A 27,189-nucleotide genomic window follows, 5' to 3' on the forward strand; every position below is an offset into this window, starting at 1 on the left:
CCGCTCTTAGTCTGACCCGTCACCCAGGACCTGTTTGCCTTGGGAGACCCTACCAGGGACGTATAGCCCCCGACAACATAGCTCCTAGGATCACTCGGGTACTCAAACCCCTCCACCACAATAAGGTGGCGGTTCAAGGAGGGGGAGAATGCCACGTTAAATGCTGGCTGTGGAGGACAGAAGGCAGGCAGAACTGAAATGATTGCTTTTCTCCAAATTTATGTTTGACAGTTTGTTAGTTTTTTACTTGTCTGGGTTTTTATTGCATTACAGTAACAGGCACTCATGTCACTTTCATTTTTTTTTAATCCCTTAATGTTTCTCTATAACCCTGCCAGGCTAAGCTGGGAAACAGCTGGGTGAGTCCCAACGTGGGTCACCTCATCCTCAAGTACCTGTGTCCAGCCCTGCATGACGTACTGCAGGACGGGCTGAGGGCCTACGTACTGGACCTGATCATTGGACAGTGGCGCTGTCAGCCCTGGAGCCTCGTGGAGGCCTCCACACAGCTGGGTGGGTGCAGTGGAGGGTAATGTCGCATTTCTGGACAATTTATATGACTCCCGTATGTCCACAAGGCACTGGAGATACTGCATGCTTCACTGAAGGTTTGATCTCGTTTATGGCTTATTTACCTAAACAGCCAGTTTCATCAACATAACACTTATTATCCCTGATTACCTGCAATAACTGGTCGGCAGAATTGCTGGTCCTACCTTCCATATATCTAAAAACCACACCTAGCTTTTTAAAAATCATGTTTCAAAACCTGATTTAAGAACCTCCTGAAGGTTCTTTGTGACATCACACTGAGGGGCAGGTAAACTGGTTCGTTGTGTCAGAGTAGCAAGGAGCCCGACAAGCACTTAAACATCATTAACTGCATTATCCGCCTTCACAATGGAAAGTTCTGTTTCCACAGTATAAATTTATAATGCAGCCTAATGTTGCCATGACTGTTTTAAGTTTGAAAGTAAAGGCAGAACTCCTCAGTCAGAGAATGGGCCCTATTTTAAAAAGTAGATGGGTCATTTGATTTTAAAATGTTCTGTATAACGTTGCACAAAAAGCAGCCATATTAGTAATGAAGTTGGCGAACAATTAGGCCACGATGCTCTATGTATAGTGAGGTTTTTGTTTATCCTTGTTTCCACCAGGCCCGTCCACACGTGTCCTCCACAGTTTATACTCTAAGGTGAGCCAGTACTCGGAGCTGTCCAGCCACAGCATGAGACTCAACGCCTTCATCTTCGGCCTGCTCAAGTGAGTCTCATATCATTATTCCACTGTCACCAACATGATTCTTAACCTAGAAGACAGGATCTTTAAGAAGGTCAGGGGATAATAAGGGAGACTCAAACTAATTACGTTAGCAACCTCAGATTTTTACCAGATCTTGATATCGGCCTATGAATGGAAAAAATAAAACCTTCAGTTGTAGTTTTAATATATACCAAGGTCTCCGGTTAAGCAAATGCAATATGTTAACCTTAAAATCAGTGGTGGTAAAGGGGCCGGCTTTTTATTAGACTCTGATAACGAACTGTCTGCAGGCTTTTCCATGCTGCCCACACCACCCCTTTTAATTCTGTAGGGTGGCTCATATTGTGTGTGAGATCTCCTTGGTCTCGATGTGTCAGCTTATTGTGGCTTTTTTTTTTTTTTTTTCCCTACCAGATTGAAAACAGTTTTGAACCAGATCAGTATTATATCAATAACTGATTCAGTTGTGAGTGTAATCATACTTCAGATTTGGCTGGAGGAGAGCGATGGTGCTTTTATGCTGCTGCAGTTTACATATCTGATTCATCTTCAATTTCAGCCTGAAATCTTTGGAGTTCTGGTTCAATCACCTCTACACACATGAAGGTAAGACCGTGCATCATGTATCCATCTTCAGACACCCAGTTTTTGTTAGATGCCCATACATTTATAAAGCCATGCCTCTTGTGAGTCTTGTCCTGATCTTCTTCCTTCTTTAACTTTCTTCAGACATTATAGCAGCACACTACAACCAGTGGGGGTTCCTTCCCCTGGCACAAGGGGCATGCCAGCCTCTCTTTGAGGAGCTCCTGCTCCTCCTGCAGCCACTGTCACTCCTCCCCTTTGACCTGGACCTGCTGTTTGAGCCGCACCTCCTCCAACAGGGCCAGGAACACCTGCGTCGCAAGGAGCAGCTGTGCTCTGCGGGCCAGAGTGGGGATCAGTCAATTCACTCCACCTTCCAGCTCATGAGAGCATGGAGTACCAATGTCAGCGAAATGGTCTGGGACTCGAGTGCCAAGGTGAAGACAGAGAAGGCGGTGCTGAGACGAGAGGGAACTTGGCCGAGAATGGAAGAAGAAAAGATGGAGCAGAAATGAAGTCAGACACGAGTAAAGAGGGAGCAACAGCTGAGAGCATAGCAGCCGGGCTTGTTAGCAGACCAACAGGGATGGAAGAAGGGTTTGCCAATCTTTGGAAGGAAAGGGGGATGGGTGGGCAGAGAGTGAAAGGTGTAGGGCAAGAAAGCCAAGGAGATGGTGAGGATGGACAAGAGAAGCGCAGGAAGAAGGACAGAGAGAAGGATGTGGTGAACGAAGGGCGTCAGCGGCATGACAGACAGGCGGGCTGGTGGTACCAGCTCATGCAGTCCTCACAGGTCTACATTGACCAATCCACAGAGGGGTCAAAGTTTGTCAAGGCCGAGAAGAGGAAGAAGTCATCAGAGAGACGACAGGGCCAACTCCCACCCACCAGAGAGGGAGTGGTGGAGGGGGCCGAGGCCAGCCAGGAAGGGGAGGGAGACAGAAGAAGAAAAAGCAGCAGCAGCAGCAGCAGCTCCGGTGGGGAGTCAGCCCGATCCAGGGGAAGGCCTTCATGGATGGGCAGCCCCCCAGAATCTGTTCTCACCCAGGAGAAAGAGACAAAACCTCTGGAGGTTACAGGAACTACAGCCCAAGCTGCAGCTCAGGAGGAGAGCCCCTCCCAGGGACAAAGTTTGCGCTGGGGCAGGCTCTTTGGATCCAGCGTTGGCTCGCCTTCTCGAACAGAGGGGCCTGAACAGAGGGTGAAAGCTCAAAAGACCAGGTGAGTCTAAAGATACAAGATACATTTTTCTTACCATCATCAGATTCCATTGGAAGACCTGCACCAAGATTGGTTTCAGTCCACAGCAGAAAACAGGCCTTGTTCAGCAAAGGCACCGTTTCCTCCTGCTAGGGTAACGTGCTGAATCCAGCTGTGTTAGTTTACTGAGCTGTTGGTAAAAAATGAAACGGAAAAATGAAGTATTTGTCAGCTGTTTTTAAAGATTTGTGTCTTCAGTAGGAACAAACGTTACATACCTTTTGTTCCCAATAAGAACATTTACATAAACCACTGTTACAGTGAAATTTACATCTTTCCCCACTATATTTGTCTTTACAGGCCACCATCGGGTTGGCTGGGTCTGGACAGGTCGGTTCTTGACCTTGTAGGTCAGACTCTGTTAGCAGGCAGTGGGAAGAAGGCAGAGCCTCCAGCTGCACCCACTCACAGCCGAAACACACCAGTACCAACATCGAACCAAGCAACTGAAACCAAACATCATTCTCCATGGTAAGCAGATCCTTTACACTGTGTGCCATTAGGTCAGAAATCATCAGGGATCATTCTCAACATTAATTCATCCAGTGTTTATTAGCTCTCAAAGCAGAACTAGAAAAAGTACAAGTTCTTTAATTTCAAGACTTGGCAGAACAGCAAATTTTAGTCTAATTTGATTTCATTTAAATTTTGGATTTTATCAGCGTGTCAGTGGTTCTAATGGCCTTTACAAGTACCAATGTTAACCTTTAAAATGCCAGAAAATAGTGAAAAATGTCCATCATGTTTTGCAAAAGCCCAAGATGATGCCTTCAGGTTGCTTGTTTTCCAACCAACAGACCAAAACCTGAAGAAAAACGCACAAGACAAAGAAATGCAGCAAAAAAAACACACTTGAGAATCTTGTGATTTGACTGGTTTGAGTAATCACTTCCAAAATAGTTGCAGATTAATAAATTAATGTCGTTTAATAAAACAACAGTCTCCATGGTAAGCATTTCAGCTCTACTCACCTTTTCTCTTCCTCAGTGAAGTACGGGCGTTGTGCCACCACATAGCCACCGAGCCCGGCCACCTGAGCTTCAACAAGGGTGACATCCTGTGGGTCCTGAGCAAGGATGATCCAGACTGGCTGCTCTGTTCGCTGGGCTCTACCCAGGGCCTGGTGCCCATCGTCTATGTCACCCTGAACAGCATGGAGTACAGCCAGGATGCCACCGCACATGGGCAGTGCTGAACTAAAGCTGCCACCAGATAGCAGCAAAGTAAAAAGTGAAGGAAAACCACCCCGGAGACAGAGTGCCTCCCTGCCACGTACTGTACCTACTGCTGTTTCAAACTGTACTCAAGAGTGCTCCTGAGAGAGAAATATTGTAGAAAATATGAGATTATGTACAGACACAAACAAGGGAATCACGCAGGCTCGAACACAAACTCCCATCTACTGCAAGGGTACACCCAGACCAGTGTGCATGCATACATCTAAAACCAAAAGACGAGAGAAGAAACAAACCAAAACTCTCATGCACATGCTTCTAGCTCTGTGTGAAGCTGTGCTACTTGCTTCACCATGTGACTGTCCACTCTGTATATCCTCCATCTTTGCTCTCAACAAAACAAGGAGAGTCTACTCACAGATCTTCACTGTAAACCATGCCTAGCTGCACTCTGCGCTCACCTAGCTGTGCCACACTGTGAACACAGTGCTCAGTGGTACCTCCTAGTCGTAAAACAGGTTGGTTTGATGTCCTGTTGCTTATTTAGTGCCAACTGATCTTCTTCATTGATGTAGAAGCCAGTGAATCCCTGCTTTTTTTGGTACCATTTTAGGGTGGTTGAGCAAAGCAAAACTTCATACAAGCAGAGGTGTGATTCAGCATATTATTGTAACAGAGTAGAAAACCACACTGGAGTTTAAGTGGCTGTTTCAACCCAATTGACAAGTTTAAAAAAAGTTTAAATCTTTTTCCATTCCCCATCTGTTTAACAAGATCCCTGCTCATCAAGGCCAGCTTCTCTGGAGATGTGGGGTGGATGGCCTGTCAGGCACATGGCCGCCTTTCTCCTTTTGCTCACAGGGTCCACCACAACTGGAACAAATCAGTGGTTGACTTTAAGTGCATGTAACCTTGCAAAACTGTTGTCTTTTCTCCTATAATTTACATGTGCATTTGATCTGTTGGTACATAACGTAAATGCGTATATGACTTGCACATGTGGTAAGTTTATTTATTGACCTGCTCCATTAGCTGAGGGAGTCAGCTACTGTCAAAGGAGAGGTGCAGAAAACAGGGAAGGATGGCCAGTGAAGGTAAAACAGAGCTGTGGAGATTTTGCCCCCCAACCTGAAAATTCTTCATAATTGCTAAGTAGTTTCATTAGTTTAGAAAGGGGCAAATGATTGCCTCTATGCCTTAAAGCACTTCAGGAGAAAAGGAGGGATCTTATTGTTGGACACTTGAAGGATTCGTCCAGTATATTTTGTATATTCTGACTTGTCTACCTTGACTTTTTCCCCAGATCTACGTCTACACAGATTCTTGTAGCTGTCAAAGAAAAATATAGTGAAGACACAGGCGTCTGTGGTGATATTTTTTTGATGTTTAAAGGGAAACTCCAACACATTTTGTGATGGCAGTTTTATGGGCATCCCTGTGTTGCCACTGTACCGGTTACAGCCAGGTGCAAAATGGTAGGTTGAAAATAATTAGTCAGAGAAATAAAACTATGGTTATATACAGCATAAAGAGGTTGATATAGATGCCCAGTTCAAATATTACACATTATAAAATGGTAAAATCAGTGTACATTTATTACATAAATGAATGCTTGTGCAGCTTTTGAAAAACATACCTAGGATGCCACTTTAATTTTCCTTTTGTTGTATTATTGTACAGTTATTTATATGTATGATTTTTAACATTTAATTTCAACACAATATTTCAGTCATTGAACTGTAAATTATATTTAAATCCTTCAGTGGTTAATTTCTGACAGAGCTACAGTATATGTATGATTGTTAATGCATTTTATGTTGTATACAGGATGCAAATATAAGCTTTAGGTCCAGTGCTAACAACCTGCTGACTAGAACTGTGGTCGTGGAGCTGTCATCCATGGCACTGATTAAACCAGAGACGTGGAGGCTCAGGGCTCAGAGGCAAAGATGCATTTGATTTGGCGTTTGAGCTGAGACGTTGCGCTTTAAAATGCTACTCATGTAGGAGTGACCTGAGGAGGGAAAGGGAGAAGTCTTGTGCCTTCTGTCTTTGTCGGCCTCCTCCTGCCTGTACATACCTTAAGCATCAGCACTGCTCTGCGCTCTGTGTCCAGGCTACATGATGTGTACCATGACATTATCACAATACTATGGATGTTAAATAACAAAGTGCTCATGTGATTACAGTTTAAATGGCTCCTGTGTCTTTTGTCTTTACCGCAGTTCACAGCTGAAGTGGTTCCCCACCCAAAACGTTTTGATATGGAGCGTTCTGTGTAGAAGGGAAAGGTGAGGGCTGTGGATTACCAGAACACCAGGAGAAAGGTTTCACAGTGATTCCAAACTTAACTTTTGCCAAAATACAACCAGTTCATGGATCATATTTTCTTTGTTCTAGGCCACGACTCAAACCACATTGAATTTGTTTGTTAGTGTCAGTTGCTATTAAAATTCACTTATTGGCACCTGAGTGTTTGGGACATTGTATGCATGTGGGTGGAGAACAGAAGTGATTTATGCTCACCAGAGCCAGAAGGATGCTGCTACTGGTTTTGTTTTGTGCTTTATACTGAAAAGGTCAGGGTTGGTGAAGTGTAACTTCAGTATTTCATATACAGATCATAACAAACTATAAGTAAATGTGTGGGCTGATGCTTGTATTTAGCAGCTTCTTAACAAGAAACCAGAAAATGTACAGAACAACACTCTCATGCTCATTTACAGAGATCAGAGTTGTACATTGTCAGAATGACAGATTACTGAAACTTGGTCCAAGAAACATCATGCTCTGATTGCTGAAATGCTGGGTTTACTTATTATATGACAGTGTGAGGCTAAATAGACCAAAAAGCCAAGCATGTACAGCAGTGGTGGGATTGAGAGAATGCAAAAAAGAAAACCAAGGATCATTTACCCATTTTCATTGGCCACAGAGGGAAGCGTGTCATCGACAAAGGACAACAAACATGATGAGGGTTTGGAAAAACTGGGCTTTATTTTGGAAAAATAATTCGAGAAGGATCCATGCTAGTAAACAAGCACTGCATGAATAGTTAAACTTAGCAAACAGTTTACACACATTCACTTTTTAAATTTCTTCCACGATCCATGGTTTTATAAACAATAAACTCCATAAAAAAATATAACAATCTCTTAGCAAACAGTTTACACACATTCACATTTTAAATTTCTTCCACAATCCATGGTTTTATAAACGATAAACTCCATAAAAAAATATAACAATCCTTCAAAAGTGTTTTTATTGCAACTTCAATGAATATAATTTTGTAAAATATAATGGATAGGAAGGGTCCCTATGGCTAATCTTATAGTTTTATTTATATAGTGGTTTGAACCCTCATGTCTCCTCCCTGAGCTGTAACACTCCGCTCTGGCTCTGTTGTTGTGGCTGAAGTGTCACAGTCTTCCCAGGGATCCCAGGTTACTCGGGCTTCACTCCATTGCAGCGTTTGCCCTGTAGACACACAGCGCACATATTTAGAACCCTAAGCAGTCAATTAATCATTCCTTCAAACTAAAGTTCCTCCCAACTCATGCTACATTTTAAATAAACACTAGTAAACTGCTTTACAGACCAGAAAAGAAGGCAGTAACGCTCTTATGTCGCCACGTGCATTTCAAAATAAAAGCACATGACTATCAGAGAGTGGGAAGGTTTGTGGCACTTGACAAATGTACAGAAGACTAGAAATGAACACAGCATCTTTCAATAAATATTCAAAAATACCTTTTGATTCTGGATCTGGTTTAATTTACCAAATATAAAAGAAGAAATTAATATAAGTACAGTGAATATGTGCAGCTGCAGATGAGGGGTGCTTGCTATCTTTGATTCATCTTGATACCCCTCTCATGACTCTGTTAAGTGTGGAGGCAGAGACAGGAAGTGATTTGCAGAACACCCAGAGTGAAGGTACCTTGTAGCCATTTCTCTTGCACAATTTCTTTAGCTTCTCCACGTGGATCGTCAGCTTTTGGACCCACAGTTCGTCAGCAGGCACACAGAGAGTCCTGCCATTCCTGGTCACCAGACTGCAGGAACACCAAATCATCCAGGTCAGGGTGACCATGTGATGCAAAGTATTTCTGTGTGTGTGTGTGTGTGTGTGTGCATTGTGATTCATCCAACACACACAGCCTGAACTTACATGGTGGCATCGATGGCGCAGCCTTGTCCACTGATCTGCTGGCGGTAGTCTGCAACCAAAGCTTTAGCAACTTCTTTGTTTTTGACTGTCAAGCAGCAGTCCATGGGTATCTGTGCCAGTGTCACTGAAAGACAAAACAGATCAGATCAGCATAAAACCACCCCCTCACAAAATCAGCATCATTGAAAGTCACCCACTGTAGGGTGCAAAGGTATCTGTGAAAAGGCTGCTGGCTACTTCTTCACAGAGAACTGATTTCTACAGATCAAAGTTACAATCAGCTCCAATAAATGATCAAAACATATACAGAATTTTTTTTTAAAGCAGCAAAATACCTTTGTCCACTGCCCATCTATGTGCTCAGCGTGTCTGGACATTATCTCACCACAACATGACAAATCCATGGCTTTTCTGTGAAGCTGGTACCCTTCTGAAAGCTTTGAAGCTCCACCAGGAAAAGTAAAATTATGTTTTTGCTAAATGATGGCTAATTAGAAGCATATGAACAGATAGTGCAGATTTTGTGGAGATGGATTGAGAAGTTCTGATACCATTGAACTGTTGCATGTTAATACATGTCAGCAGTAAAATCCACTGCAAACAATGTACAGATGTTCAGTTGTACAGCTTTTAGGCCTGCAGAGAATTCTACTGCATGAAAAACGTTTTGTGTACATCCCCAAGGTACTTTGTTTATGAGGTTATTATGCTACTCGCTGTGTGTGTGAGAGAGAGGGTGAAGAGGTGTGGTAGGTTTTACAGTGCTGAGGTTTTATAGCAGGGTAACAATACCTCCTTTAAACCTTAAAAGAAGCATTATGCAAGATTCATTCAGTGTGGCTCCTGTGAAACAGGCGCAGGCGCGCTGTGTGAACTGATGTGTTCGTCTCAAGATTTTCCAGTTATTCCTGATAATGCCACATATAATTAATATTTCACATAATGAGGGTGAAATGTTGCACTTGTATTCAAATCTTTTCTTGGAGCATCTCATCAGTGTGTGAATGTTTTTTTTGTACCGTAAATGGTTTTATTCTTCTGCCAGCTCACCTGATATAATAGTTGTGTATGCATATACTCTATTGTGACATAATGCCTTTTAAACACAATTTTACATCATTCAAATTTGAGAGTTAACTGTAATTTTTCAAAAATGCCCAACATCACCTAGTTCAAGCTTTGTTTATTTAACAGTTTGCTTTTTTTGTCTTATTTCATAGTAAATATCTTTGAGTGCTGGACTGCCGATCAGATACAACACGTTTAATTAAGTCATCTCAGCTCTTGGACTATTTTTCCCTAATCAATTATCGGCCAGAGCATTGGTTTATTAATCAATAAATTGGCAGAAGTTTATGTTCTAAGTTAATCAATAATCAAAAGAGTCTCTGTCCCTATATCTGTAAACATGGACAGTAAAAATAGTTTTAGCTCCTTAAGAGTGCTGCTCGAGGGCTGCTTATCATTACACAGGGTGCAGAGACATCTGCTCTGACACATATCACAGCTACACACTCCCCTACACACGTAACAAAAGTTGTCCCATCCATTTGTGTCACTTCACTGGGAATCCCAGTCACCTTTAACTCTCACCCACTACAAAGTGCAGAAACTGATAGTAGGAGTGGGGATTTCCAGGAGCACGCCCTACAAAATGAGAAGGCTAAGGCATTCCAGCCTCACTGTTTACTTTGCTACTGTGTACTGATAAGATGTTGTTTAATTTTGTGCTGCATAGTTTTCAGGCTTTTAAAGCTGTTTAGCACTTTAAAAATATTCAACTTATTCTGCTCAATATTTACTTTATATATTATACATTATTTTCTGCACCTTTATCTAATCAATATTGGCATTTGTTTTTTCAATTCTACTATGACTTTGGCTACTTCTTTCTGCTCTGAAAGGCACCGGTTGCATGTGTCCATATTGGAATGCACACAGACTTCAGAACCAGTTCATCAGTAGAGACAAACTCAGAAAGCTGAATTTCCGAGTGGAGAGAAGGATGCGTACTTAAACCTCAAACTTAGTCCAGTTGTTGAACTTCTTTTTCCGGCTCACTTTGCAAGCCTCCCTCTGGACCCATTCCAAATGGTTTTGTTTAGATTAATTGCATCCTGTTATCTAAGCTGCTATGCTTAGCCTGGCAACAAGTCATTTCTCTTTCTGCTACAGAGACATGAAAGGTAAAAAGCGTTATTGTTGTTGAGCCAAGGAGCGCACCTGAGAAAACTCACCTGTGCAGCAGCAGGTGATGAAGAGGATGCAGAAAAAGAGCTTGGCATCACCACACGGAGCCATGTCTTGTTGCAGAGCTGGTGAGTCGTTTCTTTGGATGTTGGGTGGCTGATGAGAAATGTGTTTTTCTTCTCAGCACCTGTAGTGGCAAAGGAAGGAAGTGAAGTGATGTTCTGTCCACCAACAGTATTTATGGTGTCCACTTAGTTTCACTTTTTCTTTTCCTGGTGCCTCCTCCCTCCTCCTCCTCCTCTGCCATATAATTCTTTTTTGTCCTCTTTCAACAAAGAAAAATAAATCCCTTTATCAGCTTTGAGTTCAGTTCCCAGCAGTGGTCAGACATCTTCTAACAGAACAGGAACACTTTGATTCACGCCCCCTTCTGGCCACAGACATTTCTGTAATATCTGAGCTGTGTACTGAGACTAAAAAGACTCCTTGACAGTTTCCTTTCACTGTGGAACAGAGACCTTTTGACAATCACAGTGACCCTCACATGGAAAAGCAAATGAGCCCTGACAATCCCTTTGAGAGTTGATCTTTGTGCTGCTGTTTGAACTTTGTGACTTAAATTTTTGTAACATTTTCACATATTCCAACCCTTGTAAAAAATATTTCTGTACAGCATCAGTTGAATGTGGAAAGTAGCTGAACAAAAAGCAGGACACGTGTGCTGTATCCTGTGCTCTTTGTAAGGTTTAGGTGACGGAAACACAAAGAGAAAGGTTAACTTGATTGGTTTTAGTTAAAGCATTGCATTTTTAAGACAGCTGGGCCTTCATTATTTGTATGCACTGTTTGTGAATGAGGCCCAATGCGTACTCTGTGTCACTGTTCACCAAAAGAAAGTACAGATTTCTGCAGCAGCATTTGGTGTAATAAGAAATCTGTCATCATCAACACCTTTTCCCTCGTAGTAACCATACACAGTACTGTTTTCTCTGTGTTCCAAATATTTGTTTTTTAGAGTTTACCAGCCTGTTTAATTTCCTTTAAAAACTTTATGATCATAACACAATGAGTTTAACGCCTTCATGTTATTATAAATGTAAGACCAAATATAACTAGAATGACTGTTTTGATGTTGTATGCCTCCGCCAACCAGTCAGATTCATGAGTACTGGACAGAAGTGACGTTAATCTGCAGCGATTTATTCCTGCAGGAAGGAGGGTTCTCTGAACAGAGTGTCTAAACCAGTCTGTTGCAGGGAAGCTCAATGAACAAAATGTGACTGCCTTTCTTATACCCAGCATACTATAACAGAAAACAGATGCTCAAATAGATAAGTCAAATAGGATATCATTTACAACGAAATACCAGCCCTTTGGTCCTAGGTCATATCTGGTTTTGCTCTCCCAAGGGCATGCAAAGGTTTACGATCATGTGATAAACATCTAGTAATACATAATCACTAAAAGGGTGCTATCATAAAAATGCGACTACAACAACAGATGGTTAGGAATTCAGTCTGTAATCACATAATCTTTGTGCATTTAAAATACGGTGTTGATCATCATGAAGGCTGCAGACTCCCCCAGTTTGTTAGAAATCTGCTCTGTAGAAATATCTATTGAATACCTTTCACATTACTGTAGACTCTGACCCTGTCAGGATCCAGTGCTCACTCAGTTTTTCCAGTGATCTGATCGGTTGGTGCTCAGGGCGTTGACAGGTTTTGATCCCATCCTCTGAAGTTAACCTGCTCCAGAGCAGGTCAGTCGTGCAACAGAAGTTACTGTGGTGATCTATCCCATTTAAAAGTGAGCCAGTGGTACAGTAGCTGGAAAAACCACTAATCTCATTCATCCCACTTTGTGCTACAGGCCCCTGAGATATTGCATTCACAGGAATCACAGACAGAAACATGATGCCTCCATCAGCTGTAGCTCTGGCAGAGAACACCTGAGAGTAACTTGTTAATAATGGGGTTTTTTTACACCTGAGACGTGATGGGATTCTGTTGTGATGACAGTACATGAGATGTTATCATAAATACCCTCTGGGTCTGTCTTTTTTTCTTTTGTAAATTAATTTGACCTGAAATAACCCAGAGTCAGAACAAACACTGTATTATTACATAGCTTTATTGTACTTCCTTGATTTTTTTTCTCAGTGACAATGACAGCTCTCTGGAAAACATTCATTCAGATGAAACTGATACCACAGTGTCTGTAAAGAATAACTTTCTCTTCCCCACTTACTGTATAGAGGAAGTCGGCCTTAACGTAACCAGTGTTCAATTGGTATGCACTTACAGAAGAACTGTTAAAGGCAAACAGTGTGTAGGCACACACTATAAATACTGATGAACGATTTACAGAGAAAGTTTCATTTTCTTGTAAATCACTAGCTGAGCGGCTGGCTTGTTTGCCTACTGTTTAAACTGTCTTGGACTTTCCCTGAAGCACTTACAGGAAAATGAAAAAGCTGATGGTGTGATTATGATAGGACAAGCCCTCCTGTCAGATTCAAGTTTTACAGGCATAAACATGTCACTGCATAACTGCATTCTGCACTGCAGGAAAGGACATGTCCTACTGTGGAGACAGTTACAACTCTGCTAATGGACCAAATGTGCCATGTTGTGAAGTCCACCGATCATGCAACTTAATTTGAGCAGTTACTTTTAAGCATGTTTTATTGATTAAATTACACTTGAGCTTGAAATGAAGTTAATTCTAATAATGTAAACATGAACTGAGAGTGCACCAAGAAGTAACCACAACAGTGAAGTTGATATGGTGAACAGGTTGTTTATTTACACCTCCAGCAACTCCTCTAACTATGCCTCCCTGCCCCTCTCTGCCACCCTCCCAAACTTCACCCAGTATGTTAATAAACATTAAACTTTGGACCTACTTTGGCCAGGAATGCACACACCCCCTGACCACAGACTGTGGTATTGATTGTGGGAGCGATATCTTGTTCCTGATTTCTCTGAAATGCTTGTACTGTCTTGTTTTTGGGTATTCCTGATTTGTTTTTCAGAGATCCTTGTGGTGTCTGCTGTTCTTATGGTGTCTGTTGTTTAGTCTCTACTGCTGTTGATATACAGGGTTTCTCCCCATTGTGGAATTAATTGTGCAAGTAATATTCTTGTTCTTGATTTCTCTCAAGTGCTATGTTTTGTCTTGTTTTTTTTTTATACCTTTGATGTGCTTCTCAGTGTCCCTATTGTGTTTTGTTGTTCTTGTGGTGTTTTGTTGTTTGCTCTCTATTGCTGCTGGAATACTGGAATTTCCCCATTGTGGGATCAATAAAGTCTTACCTTACCCTACCCCCTATCCAGTCATTCTAGTTGTTATATGTACAGTGGTTGTTTGACTTGTTATTATAAAAAGAGGATGAAACAGTTTTGGGACATAATTTTGGAATCAGTTATAGTGATGAACCCAAAGAAACCTATCAACCCATGCTGCTGTTCTCCCACACTCTAACATATTTCACTGTCTACTTGTTTCCCATATCAGTGTCCACAGATTTACAAGACCCGTGTGACTAGCAGATGCTCAGCATCTGTGGTGAACTAGGATTCCACTTCCACTTTCATTGTATAGAGTAGCAATAGAGGACATCTATAGGAAATTTGTTCCAGCTGAAAAAATGTTTGGGGAGCTGGGTTTTATTTTTGTGTGGTCTGCGATGACCTGATCCAGTCCTACACGCACTATGAGAAACACACACAGGATGCTTGTGAACATTAGCAGCCTTGTTTCTTTGGCCTTGAGGACAGTTTGTGGCTGTCAAAAGAAGGTCAAAGGTTCAAATAAAGTTGGAAGAGCTTCCTGTTCTTCTCTAAGGTCCAAAAACAATTTGAAGAAAAAAGAAAAAACAGGCAAGTGTAAGGATGTGAGTGACTTTGACAAGGGCCAAACTGTGATGCTAGATGGCTGGGTCAGAGCATCTCCTAGACTGCAGGTCTTGTTGGGTGTTCCCAGTTTGCAATGGTTAGTACCAACTAACAGTGGTTTAAGGAAGGACCAGCAGTGAACTGGTGACAGGGTCATGGTCGCCCACAGCACACTGATTCACATGGAGAGCAAAGGCAAACCCATGGTTTTCAATCCTACAGAAGAGCTACTGTAGCACAGATAGCTGGAAAACCTAATGCTGGTTCTAACAGAGAGGTGTCAGAACATGCAATGCATTGCAGCTTAATGTGCATAGGGCTGCGTAGCCATAGCCGTGTCAGAGTTCCCATGCTGATCCCTATCCACTGCAAAATGCACCTACGTTAGGCATGTGAGCATCAAAACTGACTACAGAGGAATGAAAGAAGGTGGCCCGGTGTGATGGATCACATTTTCTTTTAGATCATGTTCTCGAGATTGAAATACATCAAATTTATTATGTGCACATCTGGATGGTTTCAAGGTTTCACTTGTCGTTTCGTCAAAGCCTCCTCTGTCAGAAGCTGCTGTGGGTTTGGCCAGCAGCTAGCCTGACAGCACCCTGACCTTACACCGCTCTGGGTCTCCTACTAAACAGATGATGGTAAATCCTGAGTCAACACCCTGCAGCTGCAGAGAACATCACATTTAGAAAAAAAAACACAAGCACTTTCAGAAACATGTTTACTGCAGCTACTTGAAAGCATGACACTTAAAGAGATGCAAACACAGAAGATGTACACAGCATGCTGAACGTTAGTTACAACACAAGAGGGAGACTAAAGATGATCAGTTTGCTCAGACCCGCCAATTACTCATGGTGCTGGAATGCAAACTAAGAGTTTGGTTATTTTTTATGGTCCATGACATTTTTCCTTGACTTTGGAAACAGCTGACAAACTCTCAGCTCGAGGTCTTCTTGCTTGGCTGTATCACAGTCTTCACCAACAGAATAGTTCTGCACTAAGTCATCAGACTTCTTCTGCTGAAGAATATGTGAGATAGTCAAAAGTGTCAAAGTGAACTTTGAGGTGTTTTGTCGTGTTTAATTTTAACAATCTGACTGCATGAGTACCACAGTGTGAAGCTGTTCATTATGTGTCTACAATGATTTTGTTGTTGTGTGCAACTTGTGGCGTTGGCAGTGCATTTGTTGTCATCATATTTTATTTTATTTCATTTTATCTTGCTTGAGTGTTATTCATTTGTATTCACTCATTCAGTTTTGTTTTGTTTTATTAAATTACATGGCATCAAAACCTCCTAGCACCAGTTGCTTCATCTTATGTCATCACCCAATAAGTGGCTCCTACCAGCTGCCACCAGGTAATGAGTGATGGCCAGGTGATATGTTTCAGTTTTAATCAGAGGCCACAAGTAGAAGTTACAAAATAATATCAAACTTTATTTTAAAATAACTCCCAACAATAAATTTGACATACATAATTGTCAATATTTTGCACATCTTGTCCCCAAAACAGCTCAATAAGAATACAGAACTGTACAGTCAGTCTGAAGTCACCGGCATGAAGGCTCAAACAAAGTATCATCATAACCAAGATGAAGTGATGCTTCCTTGGTCTGATTGTCTCAAACTGTTCTGATCTTCTACAGTGCACCACGGCTATGCAGAGAAAAGGAAATGAAGCTGGCTTCTGTCTTCAGCTCTCAGTGTAGACTCTACACTGTAGAGCCTGCTCCTCTCTACACCTGCAATTGAGAAGAGCAGTGCGTGATTAGCCAATGCAAGGCTGGGGGATAACCTAAACAACACTGTAAGAAGAGGCTAAAGACAGGTCTGCATGTGCAGCTTTGTTTTTGAAGCTCAGCTAAATTAATTACTAAATAAATGTACCTCATTGCTGCTGGGCTCGTTTTTTGTTATCCAGAAATGTAATGTGTCTTTGCACCCATTCTCCCTTGCTGGGGTGGACTACACACAGTTTCTTTCCAGCCCTTGTAATAAACCTGAAAATGCAGATGAGATAGAAAGAGGTGAGATGAGGCTGCAGACTAAAATACAGTCATGAACTTTTGTTCTTCAGAAAAAAGACAGGCTACAGTACATGTTCAGTAAAAGATGTGAAGGAAACTTTCCTTTACCTAATCATTTTATGTAAATATTTAACATATTGTTGCCACTTACGCAGTAGCACTGATGTCACAGCCCTTTCCAGCTTCCTGAATGCTGTAGCCTACAAGGATATGGCGAGGCAGAAACTTCTTAGTGGTATCCAGACAGCAGTCGAGCACGATCTCAGCTACAGGACGAAACAAGTTCATTAAATTAAATTGGCAGTAGGTTTATCTGTGAAAGTGAAAAAGCTCATGTGCCGTGCATTCATCTGGAACACTTTGTGGAAGAACTTAGCTGTGCATGTAAAATAAATCAGCTTTTTATTTTTAAAATATCCAGTATCTGCAGGTGCAATGACAAAATATGGCAGTTTCAGGCTGGAACAGGTGAGGCAACCTAGACCTGCCATCAGAGCATTCTTAAATATGCACTTCTAACATTGTCTCTGTGTGCAAGTGTGTCTTACCTGCTGCAAACCCAGTGCAGATGATACCCAGCAAGAGCAGAGCTGCAACTCGAGAGGCCATGTCTCTGTTTCTTTGTAGGTCTGAGCTCAGGTCGGCTGCTGCAGCAAGTCTCTTCAGGAGTGTGAAGGTGTTGGTGTGAGGAGGAGAGGGGATCTGCAGGTGCATTTATACAGGTGTGTGAGAGAAAGTGAAAGTATGCTCGTTGACTGGAAATGGGAAAAAGTTGGCACCAGGCTCACACATGCCCAACCAGTAACCTCATTACTACTTCTCTCTTTTTTGTCTTGCCAAAACCGTTGTGTGTCTACCTCCAAATGCAGCCCCAAGGCTAGTCTTTATCCGAGATTTGTCTTTCATGAGAAACACTCCTCATGCTTCATACAGTCCATGCATGCAATACACATGCATTAGTTCATTCATAAACACAAGCAAGATCCAACAAATATATGTTTTCCATATTCAAAAATGTGCTTTTCACTATTTTACAGTTATTTGCAAGGGCTCTTCTTGTCAGTGAAATGACTGTTTCAATTTGATTGATGACAAAATAAAACGTGAGGTGCACTGATTTCCTGTTTAGTGACAATAAATCATGTGTAGCCTACTGTGTGCCAACAACATACTATAAACCAAGCCATTAATCCTTATCTTTACAACTTGGATCTTGTTTTCTCAGTAATATTCCCAGATTTTATCAAATGATATCAGTGTGATGACAGTATGCACTGGGGATTTTTCAAGGACAACAGTGGCCTATACACACATCCAGCAGACAGCACTTAAATTTGTGTGAGTGTGAGTGGATAATAATCTGTGAGCGTGGGAGTTGCTGAACAACTGGAGAGAAACATTTCCCGCCAGAAGCTTAGGTTTTGCCAAGAGTGATGCAACCAGCAAGGCTGTAGGACTGGACATAGTTTAAACTTATTTTACAAGAAGTTCTAAAAACGCTACCTTCTCTCTCCTCTGTCCACTCACCCCAGGTGGTAGAGGCACACGGCCACCCACCAAGAGCTTCTGTTTCTTCCACTAAAGGGAGTTTTTCCTCTTCACTGTCACCAAGTGCTTGTTCAAGGGGGTTTTCTCTATCCCGGTATAATGTCTAGATCTCACTATGTAATGTGCCCTGAGATAATTGTTGTGATTTGTCGCTATAGAAATAAAACTTAATTAAACAGAAAATACATTGATATTTCCCTCTAGGAATACATAGGCAGAGTGATATTTGATCTGCATTTGATGGGTTGCCAGGAACTTTAACAGTGTAACTGCCTCCAAATGGATGCTAATGTTGCTCTGTAGTTGCTGGATGTGTGTATAGGCCACTGTTGACTTACATGTAAAATAAAATAGTAATTATAACAGCTTGTGATTTTAGGAATTGTGTTAGAGCTCACTGAGTAACAGTTGATCTACCTGCCAAGCATTTCTGTTCTTGTGCTTTAGTGTGGGTTGGCAGATGATCGATTAACAGAGCTTTTCTTTTTCTCACCAAACCTGGCAACCTGACTATACGACATTTTGGAAGAGAACATGTCATCACTGTGACCGGCTGCCGTCCCCCAGGAAATAGATGCAACATTTAACTTCTTATAAATCTGCTAAATTGGAATTCTTAGGTTTGTTTGTTTAAACAGACAAGATATGCCACTTTAGTTTTTAAGAGCAATTTAAATGTGTTAGTCGTTGCATTTTTTAGCTTTGGACAGCACCAGGTTATCTGCTTCCCCCGCCTTCAGTTTGTATGATAAGCTAGGTCTAATTGCTTCCTGATTGCAGCTAATTTTTAAAGGAATAACCTTTTGCTGAGAGTTATTGAGTGTCTGCCCAGTGAAGCCACTGGACCACCAGAGGCCTGCTGTAAACAGGTAGAAGGAGCTAGGCTGGCTTTGTCCAGGTGTATCAAAATCCACTTGTGAAGCTCAATAATTCAAAAATATTATATCTAATTTGTTTCATGTATACAAACAGCATGCTGTGGTTTTAGGTGGGGTGGGGGGGGTGGGGGGTTCTGAAACGGTTGTGGCAACATCCTGACCTTTTCTGCAGTGTGTAATATGTCATCTTCCACATTAACAGACCAGTATACGTTAAAGGTTTCATTATGGTCACTGGGTTATTTCTGTTCCGAGGAAGCTGAAGTTAAACAAAATAAGGAATTGGCAACTCAGAGAAATGACGAAATGACTCATGGTATTACAGAGAAATGGGCTCACTGAGAGGTTAACTTGCACATCCCAGTCTTTTGCATTCAGTTATGCAACCTGAACAGTCAGTTATGTCAACATGACACATCAGGAGGTCTGATCATAGACCAAATGAAGATGAGGGGGTAATGATGTAAAACTGGATGTCTGAAAGTTTGGCTCAAAGCCAAGCTTAAAGGTATAGTCTGGTTATTTTTTATATTTACAACATTTTCAACACTCCCCATACAGAGACAATGTTGCTCCAGATAGTCATATCGTTTTACAGCACTGGAAGTAAGCAAGACCCAAGGGCCCATGCAAAAGATCTCTGGGTATTTTTAACAAATATTAGGGTCTTGCATTTCACAAAATGATGAAACATACAGCAGCACGGTGGCACAGTGGTTAGCGCCGTTGCCTCACAGCGAGAAGGTTCCGGGTTCGGGCCCCACCTGGGACCTTTCTGTGTGGAGTTTGCATGTTCTCCCCGTGCTTGCGTGGGTTCTCTCCGGGTGCTCCGGCTTCCTCCCACTGACCAAAGACATGCAGCTTAGGTTGATTGGTGTCTCTAAATTGCCCATAGGAGTGCGTGCGTGTATGTGTGGTTGTTCGTCTATGTGTTAGCCCTGCGATGGATTGGCGACCTGTCCAGGGTGTACTTCGCCCGATTGCCGGCCGGGATTGGCTCTGGCCCCACCCGTGACCCCGTTCAGGGACTAAGCGGTAGAAAATGAATGAATGAAACATACAGTATGTGCAGTGGTGTTCCTCCCCGGTGTGTTTTAATTGTTTCTGAACAACAGTGGAGGTCTATGGCACAGATGAATAAGATAATCCAGGACTGACAGATTGACAGACGTTAAATGTGAGTAGAGATAAATCATTGTTCATTGTGTGGGGTGACTGTGGTTTAGCGGGTAGAGCAGTTGTCTTCCAACCGGAGGGTTGGGTTGGGGGTTCAAATCACGGGGCCTGCAGTCCATGTGTCAAAGTGTCTTTGAGCAAGACACTGAACCTTCAAGTTGCCCCTGATGGTTAGAACCATCAGTGTGCGTTGGAGCCACAGATGGCTGTTTTGGTTCTGTACTGGAGACAAGTTCCTTGTGTGTGTAACATGCTTGGCCAAATAAAAATGATTATTGTTAGTTTAGTGTTGAAAATACTGTTAAAATAGAAAATGACCAGTTATCCTTTAACTCTGATATGCAAAAAGCTCCACCTTTTCTTGTTACCTGTTGTATTATTTGGCGCTGTTCCTAATAAAACAGTCTGGAAACATCAAGTAACACTTCTTTTTCAGCCAAGGTAAATATTACATACAAATCTGGTTGAGATCTGGCAGAGACCCATGGTTTTAATGTTCAAATGACAGTTTTGTTCACCTTTGCACAATTAAAGAAAGACTATCCTCATTCTCTCAGATAGGTAGACACTTGTGGATTTGTTGTCGTTCCACTGAATATGCATGACCAGACAACCACACAATCAAAATCTGAAATTAATCAGGTCAAGCCTTGCTTCCTCTTCATTGTCACATCACACCACCTCCTGACGTTTTTAATGACACTTCCACTAACTCTTGCAGCTCTTCTTTGGAGAAATGATTGAATGTAAACTGAGATACTGAACCTGATATCAAGTCTGTAAAAGGAATGAAATTAATAACTGAAAGATGTAACTATTCTCCCTGTGCCTGCGTGGGTTTGCTCCAGATACTCCAGCTTCCCCCCACAGTCCAAAGACATGCAGCTTAGGTTGCCCATAGGAGTGTGTGTGGGTGTGTGTGTGGTTGTCTCTCTCTACATGTCTCAGCCCTGTGATAGACTAGCTATCTGTCCAGGGTGGACACTGCCTCTCGCCCAGTGTCAACTGGGATTGGCTCCAAACCCCCCGCCACAACCTTCTTCAGGATAAATGGTATAGATAGTGGATGGATGGAAGATGTAACTACAGTATCTGCATTGATCACCCCACAAAGCATTCAGGGATACACACTGCACTTCAGAGATCAGCTCTCATCAAACTGTAGGCAACACCATTATTTATCTTGCAGGTGGTGAGCTACCTTTCATTTTAACCTACTGTACAAATACTTATTCTTATCACTTACTGCTGCAAAAACACCAAAGTATTTCCTCCAGAAAAGGCCAGACACTGAGCATCTAATGTAAAATCTCTCATTAGTGAACTCTTTCACTATGGCTTTCGGTTGGTCTGTCAGTCAGTTGGTCCATGACTGAAATATCTCAACAATTATTGGATAAACTGCCCTTAAATTTCATACACAGATTTGTGGTCCCAAAGTCTTTAGAAATCCCCTGACTTGTCCTCTAGTTCCACCAGCAGGTCAGACTTTTAACGTATCCTGTGAACTGTCCACTACATTTGAATTTGAGACAGATCTATGGTGTCTCCTCCTGACTTTGGTGACCTCGTCAGTTGTCAGCTAGTGCCACCATAATGTTGATACTAAACCACTAACAGCTTTGGATGGAGGGTGAAATGTGGTGCATTCATCTTCCCCTCAAGCTGATCTGTAAAATAAATGTGGCATAAAACCAAAACAAAAAGCTAAAAGAAGATGAAAAGCTGCAGGGAGCTTCAATATTGTGTGAATTCATCCCCTTCACATTATTCATAGTCATTTGATTTGCCATGGACAAATAAATAATTGGGGTATTAACATTTTGAATAAAAAATAACCTCCACATCTAAATACAAAAACACCTTGATGTTTGCATTCACGTTCTCTATGGTGGCCTGATCCATGAATGCATTTGTTCACACCCAGAGAGTAACCGTCTCCTCTGCTTGCACAAGCAAACCTCCATGAATACAGTGTCACACTGAAGAAGTAGGAGGAATGGGAGTGTAAACAAGGTGGCAGAGACACGTGATTTTCAGGAAAGCAGGGACTAATTTCATATCTGGGTTGAGTTTTTTGTTAAGTGCTTATAAAGTAGAAAAAAGGGGAAGCAGACAGGAATGGATTCGTGCTGTGCAGGGAACAAAGCCCTGAGGCTGTTATAAATACCAGCTCAACCTTTTAGCAAGAAATCAAAACTCAGTTCAGAGGATGTGGCTGAACAGGCCTGGTGCAGAAGCATCTGTTTGTATGTGCAGACTGTTAGTTTACACTGAGTCTAACAGCTGCCCCACTGGTAGCCAGTCATCTCTGCAGAGCTCTGTGTGCATAAACAACAGAACTGGGTACAAGACACTTTCAGATTGTGTAAATGTAATCACTCTCACCTACCCTGATGTTCATGGATGGTAGTTCTTGTTATTTCTGTATGTCTATGTGAACTCTGTCACAGGTTACACAGAGTATATAAGGTGCTACAAGTTACCCAAAATGCAAACTATTCTTCCTATGATGAAATTATTTAAGGACTTTTAAGAGGGGTAAATTACTCACAAGGTAAAAGCAAATGTTAAAGCAATGTCTGACAAACAGGAATATATTTGTTCTGCTCTATTATCCTGTTAATGGTCTGTAACTCCTGAGGTTTCCCTTCCATGACTTTCAGATGTTTCCAGCCCTGTTTGGGAATCACTGTTCTTGGGTACCAGTGCTGTAAGGTCAGTGGCTGGAGGTACTGGTGGACCTGGTAAGTACACAGAAAGTGTCAAGGTTGTTCAAGGGTACTTCAGCAGGGAAGTTGCTCACTCTGATTCACATGGCTGGGGCCTGCATGGATTTTCACAGGATGCTCTGGTTTCCTCCCACAGTCCAGTGACATGCAGGTTAGGTCGAAGGGTCTATGTGGCCTGTAGGTGTGAATGTGAGTGTCAGTAGTTGTCTGTCTCAGTGTGTTAGCCATGTCATAGATGTACCCCCACTCTCACCCAGTTTGACCTTTAAGGATGAGCAGGTACAGCTAATGGAATGTTTTTATACAGATATAACATGAGCTGTGGCTCAGGAGGTAGAGCAGGTCATCTCCTAACCGGAAGATTAGCAGTTTGATCCCTGGTTTGTCCAGTCCATGTGTCGAAGTGTCCTTGAGCAAGACACAGAACCCCCAGTTGCTCCCAGTGATGTCACCGGTGGGTGAATATGTGAGTGCTTGGGAATGTGAATGGGTGAATGGCTAAATAGTGTGAATGCACTTTGAGTGTGCTGCAAGTATAAGACCATTTAGCCTTGAACAAAGCCAGGCTAGCTGCTTCCTCCTGAGTCTTAATGCTAAATGGACTGTATTTATATAGCACATTTCCACAGTGTGTTACACTGGCCAAAGCGCTTTACAGACATAATACACCATTCACACAGAACATTCACACACCAATGACGACAGCTGCCACACAACGGCGCTAATCAAGCCACCGGGAGCAATTCGGGGTTCAGTGTCTTGCTCAGGGACACTTAGACATGTGGGGAGACCGGGAGTCGAACCACCAACTTGCTGGTCAGGAGACGACTGCCCTACCTCGTGAGCCACAGGTTAATAATCTCCTGGCTCCACCTTCATATTCACTGACAGAACCTTTACCTCACCTTAATGTTTCGAACTGTTGCCAAGGAAGAAAGTGTTAGGATCCGTTCGCACCAGTCAGTGTGTGAACGAGGAAAGAGGTGGACCCAGGTAGCCGGCTTCGGTGCATACAGTGATTTATTATGTACAGTGAACAAGGGAATGACAAAAACACAGAGGGAAATGATACGTAGTCCTGTAGATGAGTAATAACCGGGTGTTTGACCAACCGCAGGAGGTGAGGAGATGGAGAGCTGGGCCGAGCTGCGTAGGTGGGGTCACTCCTGGGCTGGTTGACGGTTATGGTGGTTACTGAAGGTAGGGACAGAGAGATGAAGGCAATAGTGGAAAAAGATAGGCGACTGTGCATTGACCTGCCTGGGAGGAGAGAGTGGAGCCACGGTCTGGAGGAACAGTCCTTCGGGGAAACACAAAACAGTAGCTGGCTAGGGGATAAATACATACGAAACCAATGACAACACATGGAGTAAGGTTGGCCTAGTGACTAGAAAGAACTGGCAAGTGACTGAGGAGTGAAACCGGGTAATATAGTGAGTGACCTAATCAAGTGCAGCTGGTGATAAGGGAGTGAGGAACAGGTGAACGTGAAGAGTAATGGGGCAAGAGACAGTAGGAAAGGTGAGGGAGGCCAGAGCGGCCGAACAAACCTGACAGAAAGAATGTTTCCTTAAATTTGGAACGGCACCTATAGTATCAGTCATTAGCAGCTACTGAAGTTCTTTTAAAATTAATGATTATAATTGAATTATTTACAGACCAAGTGAAAAAATGAGATTGTGTGAATCCGACTGGTATGTAAGCACAGCTCTCCCATCCTGCTGGGATGCAGCCTTTGGGAGACTTTTCAAGGACAGTGAAAGACACAGCAAAGTTGTAGGCCTGCCAGGCACGCTCACAGTAATATCTGATGTTCTGCAGCTGTAAGTCTCTCACACTGTTTTGGACATTTGGTTGGAGAATGTATGAGTCTGTAAACTGTGAGGAAAAATCTTCCAACACCAGGAGAGCGGCAATACAAATCTCAGTAACAATAGACCAAGTACATTTTATTCTGAAATGCAAAAAAATGTTTTATTTTCCATATATTTCAAACAGACATAAATAACATCACTTTTTAAGGCCATCTATTTATTATTTATTTAGTTTTTTATAGGAAATCTCTTTTTGTTCTGGACAGTCTTGTACAGTATGATGAAGTGAAACTCCTCATGTCTCACCATTTTGTTCACTGGAAATGTGATTGCCCTTCTCTGTGTTGTGAAAATTCACTAGAAGAACTAAACCTACACACTGTTGTCTGCGGTTGAGAAAAAACAGAACATAATAAGCCCTTTGCAATGAAGCATGCACAAGATTATTTTGATTATGTGCACTGGAATGTGACTGCCAATTAAGAGCAGTAATAACTCCATTGAATGTCATGCACTGTCCCAAAGTTTCATTTTGTGTTATTGCTTATTAATAGTGCACACTTACAGTAAGCTTCATGTTCAGGCATGGTTTGGGAGCTTTGAAGTGCAGCCAGAGGTGTCATTTACCGGACCTTTTTTTGTTTTGTTGTTTTTTTGTGCTGTTGCTGGCAGTCCTGCTGCAAGTTCAGCAAACATTTCCCAGACTAGTGCATGTTTTGTACCAGGTCCATCGTCTGAGGGTTTTCTCCTCAGCACAAAGAATTACACGAAATGAAACTTGTGTATAGCAATGCATTTTTTATCAAATGTTTGCACATAGCTTGGTTGGAGGTTTGAAGGGTTCAGCGTACACTAGATGTTTCCTAGCCTTGGAGAGGTTTGTAGCATTAAGCTATGCTCATGGCTGGTGAGACTACTCTACTCGTAACTTAGAAGGCACTACAGTGTAGAAGATGTCCAGGTGTTTAGGGCAAAACTGGGCTAAACTTTGTGCTAAAGTATTTTTTAATTAAAATCGTGGGGTGATAGACTATGGAATAGACTCCCTCATTCCATTTGATCTATACTGAGCCAGGTCACTTTCTGCTCTTTATTAAAAACCTAGTTATTCTCAAAGGCATTTGACACCAGTGCTGAATGAGGTTTTATCGTGTAATTTTTATCTGCATTTGTCTTTTTGTTGTATTTATCTTGTTGTTTTTTTATTTTGTAATGTATATTTAGATAGGTGTTACTGTATATAAATGTTGCTTTTTGACATGCATATCTTCAAAACTATGGGATGTGTCCAATAAAATGAAATATGAAAGTGAGTTTCTGTAGCCACTACGGTTGATTGACAAACCAGGAGAGTCTATATCATCTATATTGCAATACATAGCCTTAATACTATGTTTAATATTTATTTTTTCTTCATGCAAAGTAGAGGAAAGTAAAAAAAAAATCTAACCCTAAGGCAGACTTTTGTTTTAGTTTTTTCAGCAGCAGTGAGTTTTTAAACCAGGGAGAAACTTGGACTGAGCAACAATGGATGAACTCAAATGGAAATAAAAGGTAAATTTTCAGGTCTGACATCCATTGTTGTCATTTGAGCACTACTGGTATCACCCTCATGGGGATTTTTTTCTGATAATTAACCTTAATGCAACATAATAGACTGAGCTTTTGATTGCACAGGAAAAGACAAATGTCCAAGTGACAGTTTTTCCACTGGGATGGGAAGAATGTACCACTTCATTATACTATTTAAAGACCAGAAAGTTCAAAGATATCCAGATACACTCTATTTTTAAAGATAAATTAGCAAGAAACTACCCAGGTATGACAATGAAGTTTCACTTTGACTGGCTGAGGTTACAGTGGTTTGTGGCTTTTACTGCTCATAGTAAACCAAACTACCCACAGTATGCTTTGAATGAAACGCTGACTTCTCAGAGGAGAAGTGCTGCCCCCTAGTGTTATATATGTGATATTACAATGTTCTTCAGTTGTGAAGAGTCTGGCTGGAGGAGACAGTTAGATGTGAAACCCAACACACCTTTGCTAGAGCTTGCGGCATCATCCCAGTGGCAGCAGGTTGGATCCAGCATTTCAAGTACGCAGCAACACACTAAATACGTGTACATTATGCATACAAGAGTAGAGTAGAATAGAGTAGGTACTTTATTGATCCCAGAGTATGGAAGTTTCTGTGTTACAGCAGCAATAGGGAACAACCAACATAACACCATAAGAACAGACACCACCATAAGAACAGAATCAAATCAAATCAAATTTTATTTGTATAGCGCCAAATCACAACAAAAGTCATCTCAGGACACTTTACAAAGTAAGGTCTAGACCTTACTGTTATCAATATTATTACATAGGGAAAACCCAACAAATCCCCCTTGAGCAAGCACTTGGCGACAGTGGGGAGGAAAAACTCCCTTTAACGGAAGAAACCTCCGACAGACCCCGGCT

The 27,189-nt window shown here is 41.9% G+C and overlaps 3 protein-coding genes across 3 annotated transcripts in view; 1 reads left to right on the forward strand and 2 right to left on the reverse strand.

Annotated features, from left to right (window-relative positions):
* Positions 1–6,502, forward strand: part of rusc2 (RUN and SH3 domain containing 2) — a 36,651-nt gene extending 30,149 nt beyond the window's left edge. The window contains 7 exon segments of the mRNA XM_020595076.1: positions 339–513; positions 1,158–1,263; positions 1,823–1,869; positions 1,993–2,244; positions 2,433–3,069; positions 3,409–3,579; positions 4,096–6,502. Coding sequence (XP_020450732.1) covers positions 339–513; positions 1,158–1,263; positions 1,823–1,869; positions 1,993–2,244; positions 2,433–3,069; positions 3,409–3,579; positions 4,096–4,303 — 1,596 coding nt within the window. The 3' untranslated portion in view covers positions 4,304–6,502.
* Positions 6,503–7,528: 1,026 nt separating this feature from the next.
* Positions 7,529–10,868, reverse strand: LOC109957305 (C-C motif chemokine 19-like). Its single transcript, XM_020595075.1, has 4 exons — positions 10,692–10,868; positions 8,455–8,578; positions 8,224–8,338; positions 7,529–7,760 (listed from the first exon to the last, which is right to left on the reverse strand). The coding sequence occupies exons 1-4, from the start codon at positions 10,753–10,755 to the stop codon at positions 7,728–7,730; spliced, it is 336 nt and encodes a 111-aa protein (XP_020450731.1). The 5' UTR covers positions 10,756–10,868; the 3' UTR covers positions 7,529–7,727.
* A 5,131-nt stretch (positions 10,869–15,999) lies between these two features.
* Positions 16,000–17,344, reverse strand: LOC109957302 (C-C motif chemokine 20-like). The gene is made up of 4 exons (XM_020595071.1): positions 17,127–17,344; positions 16,730–16,844; positions 16,439–16,551; positions 16,000–16,293 (listed from the first exon to the last, which is right to left on the reverse strand). Exons 1-3 carry the CDS (start codon positions 17,290–17,292, stop codon positions 16,440–16,442), a joined length of 393 nt encoding a protein of 130 aa, XP_020450727.1. The 5' UTR covers positions 17,293–17,344; the 3' UTR covers positions 16,000–16,293; position 16,439.
* Between the last annotated feature and the right edge of the window lie 9,845 nt (positions 17,345–27,189).

Source organism: Monopterus albus, unplaced genomic scaffold, assembly GCF_001952655.1.
Source record: "Monopterus albus unplaced genomic scaffold, M_albus_1.0 scaffold26.1, whole genome shotgun sequence".
NCBI classification, from domain to species: domain Eukaryota; kingdom Metazoa; phylum Chordata; class Actinopteri; order Synbranchiformes; family Synbranchidae; genus Monopterus; species Monopterus albus.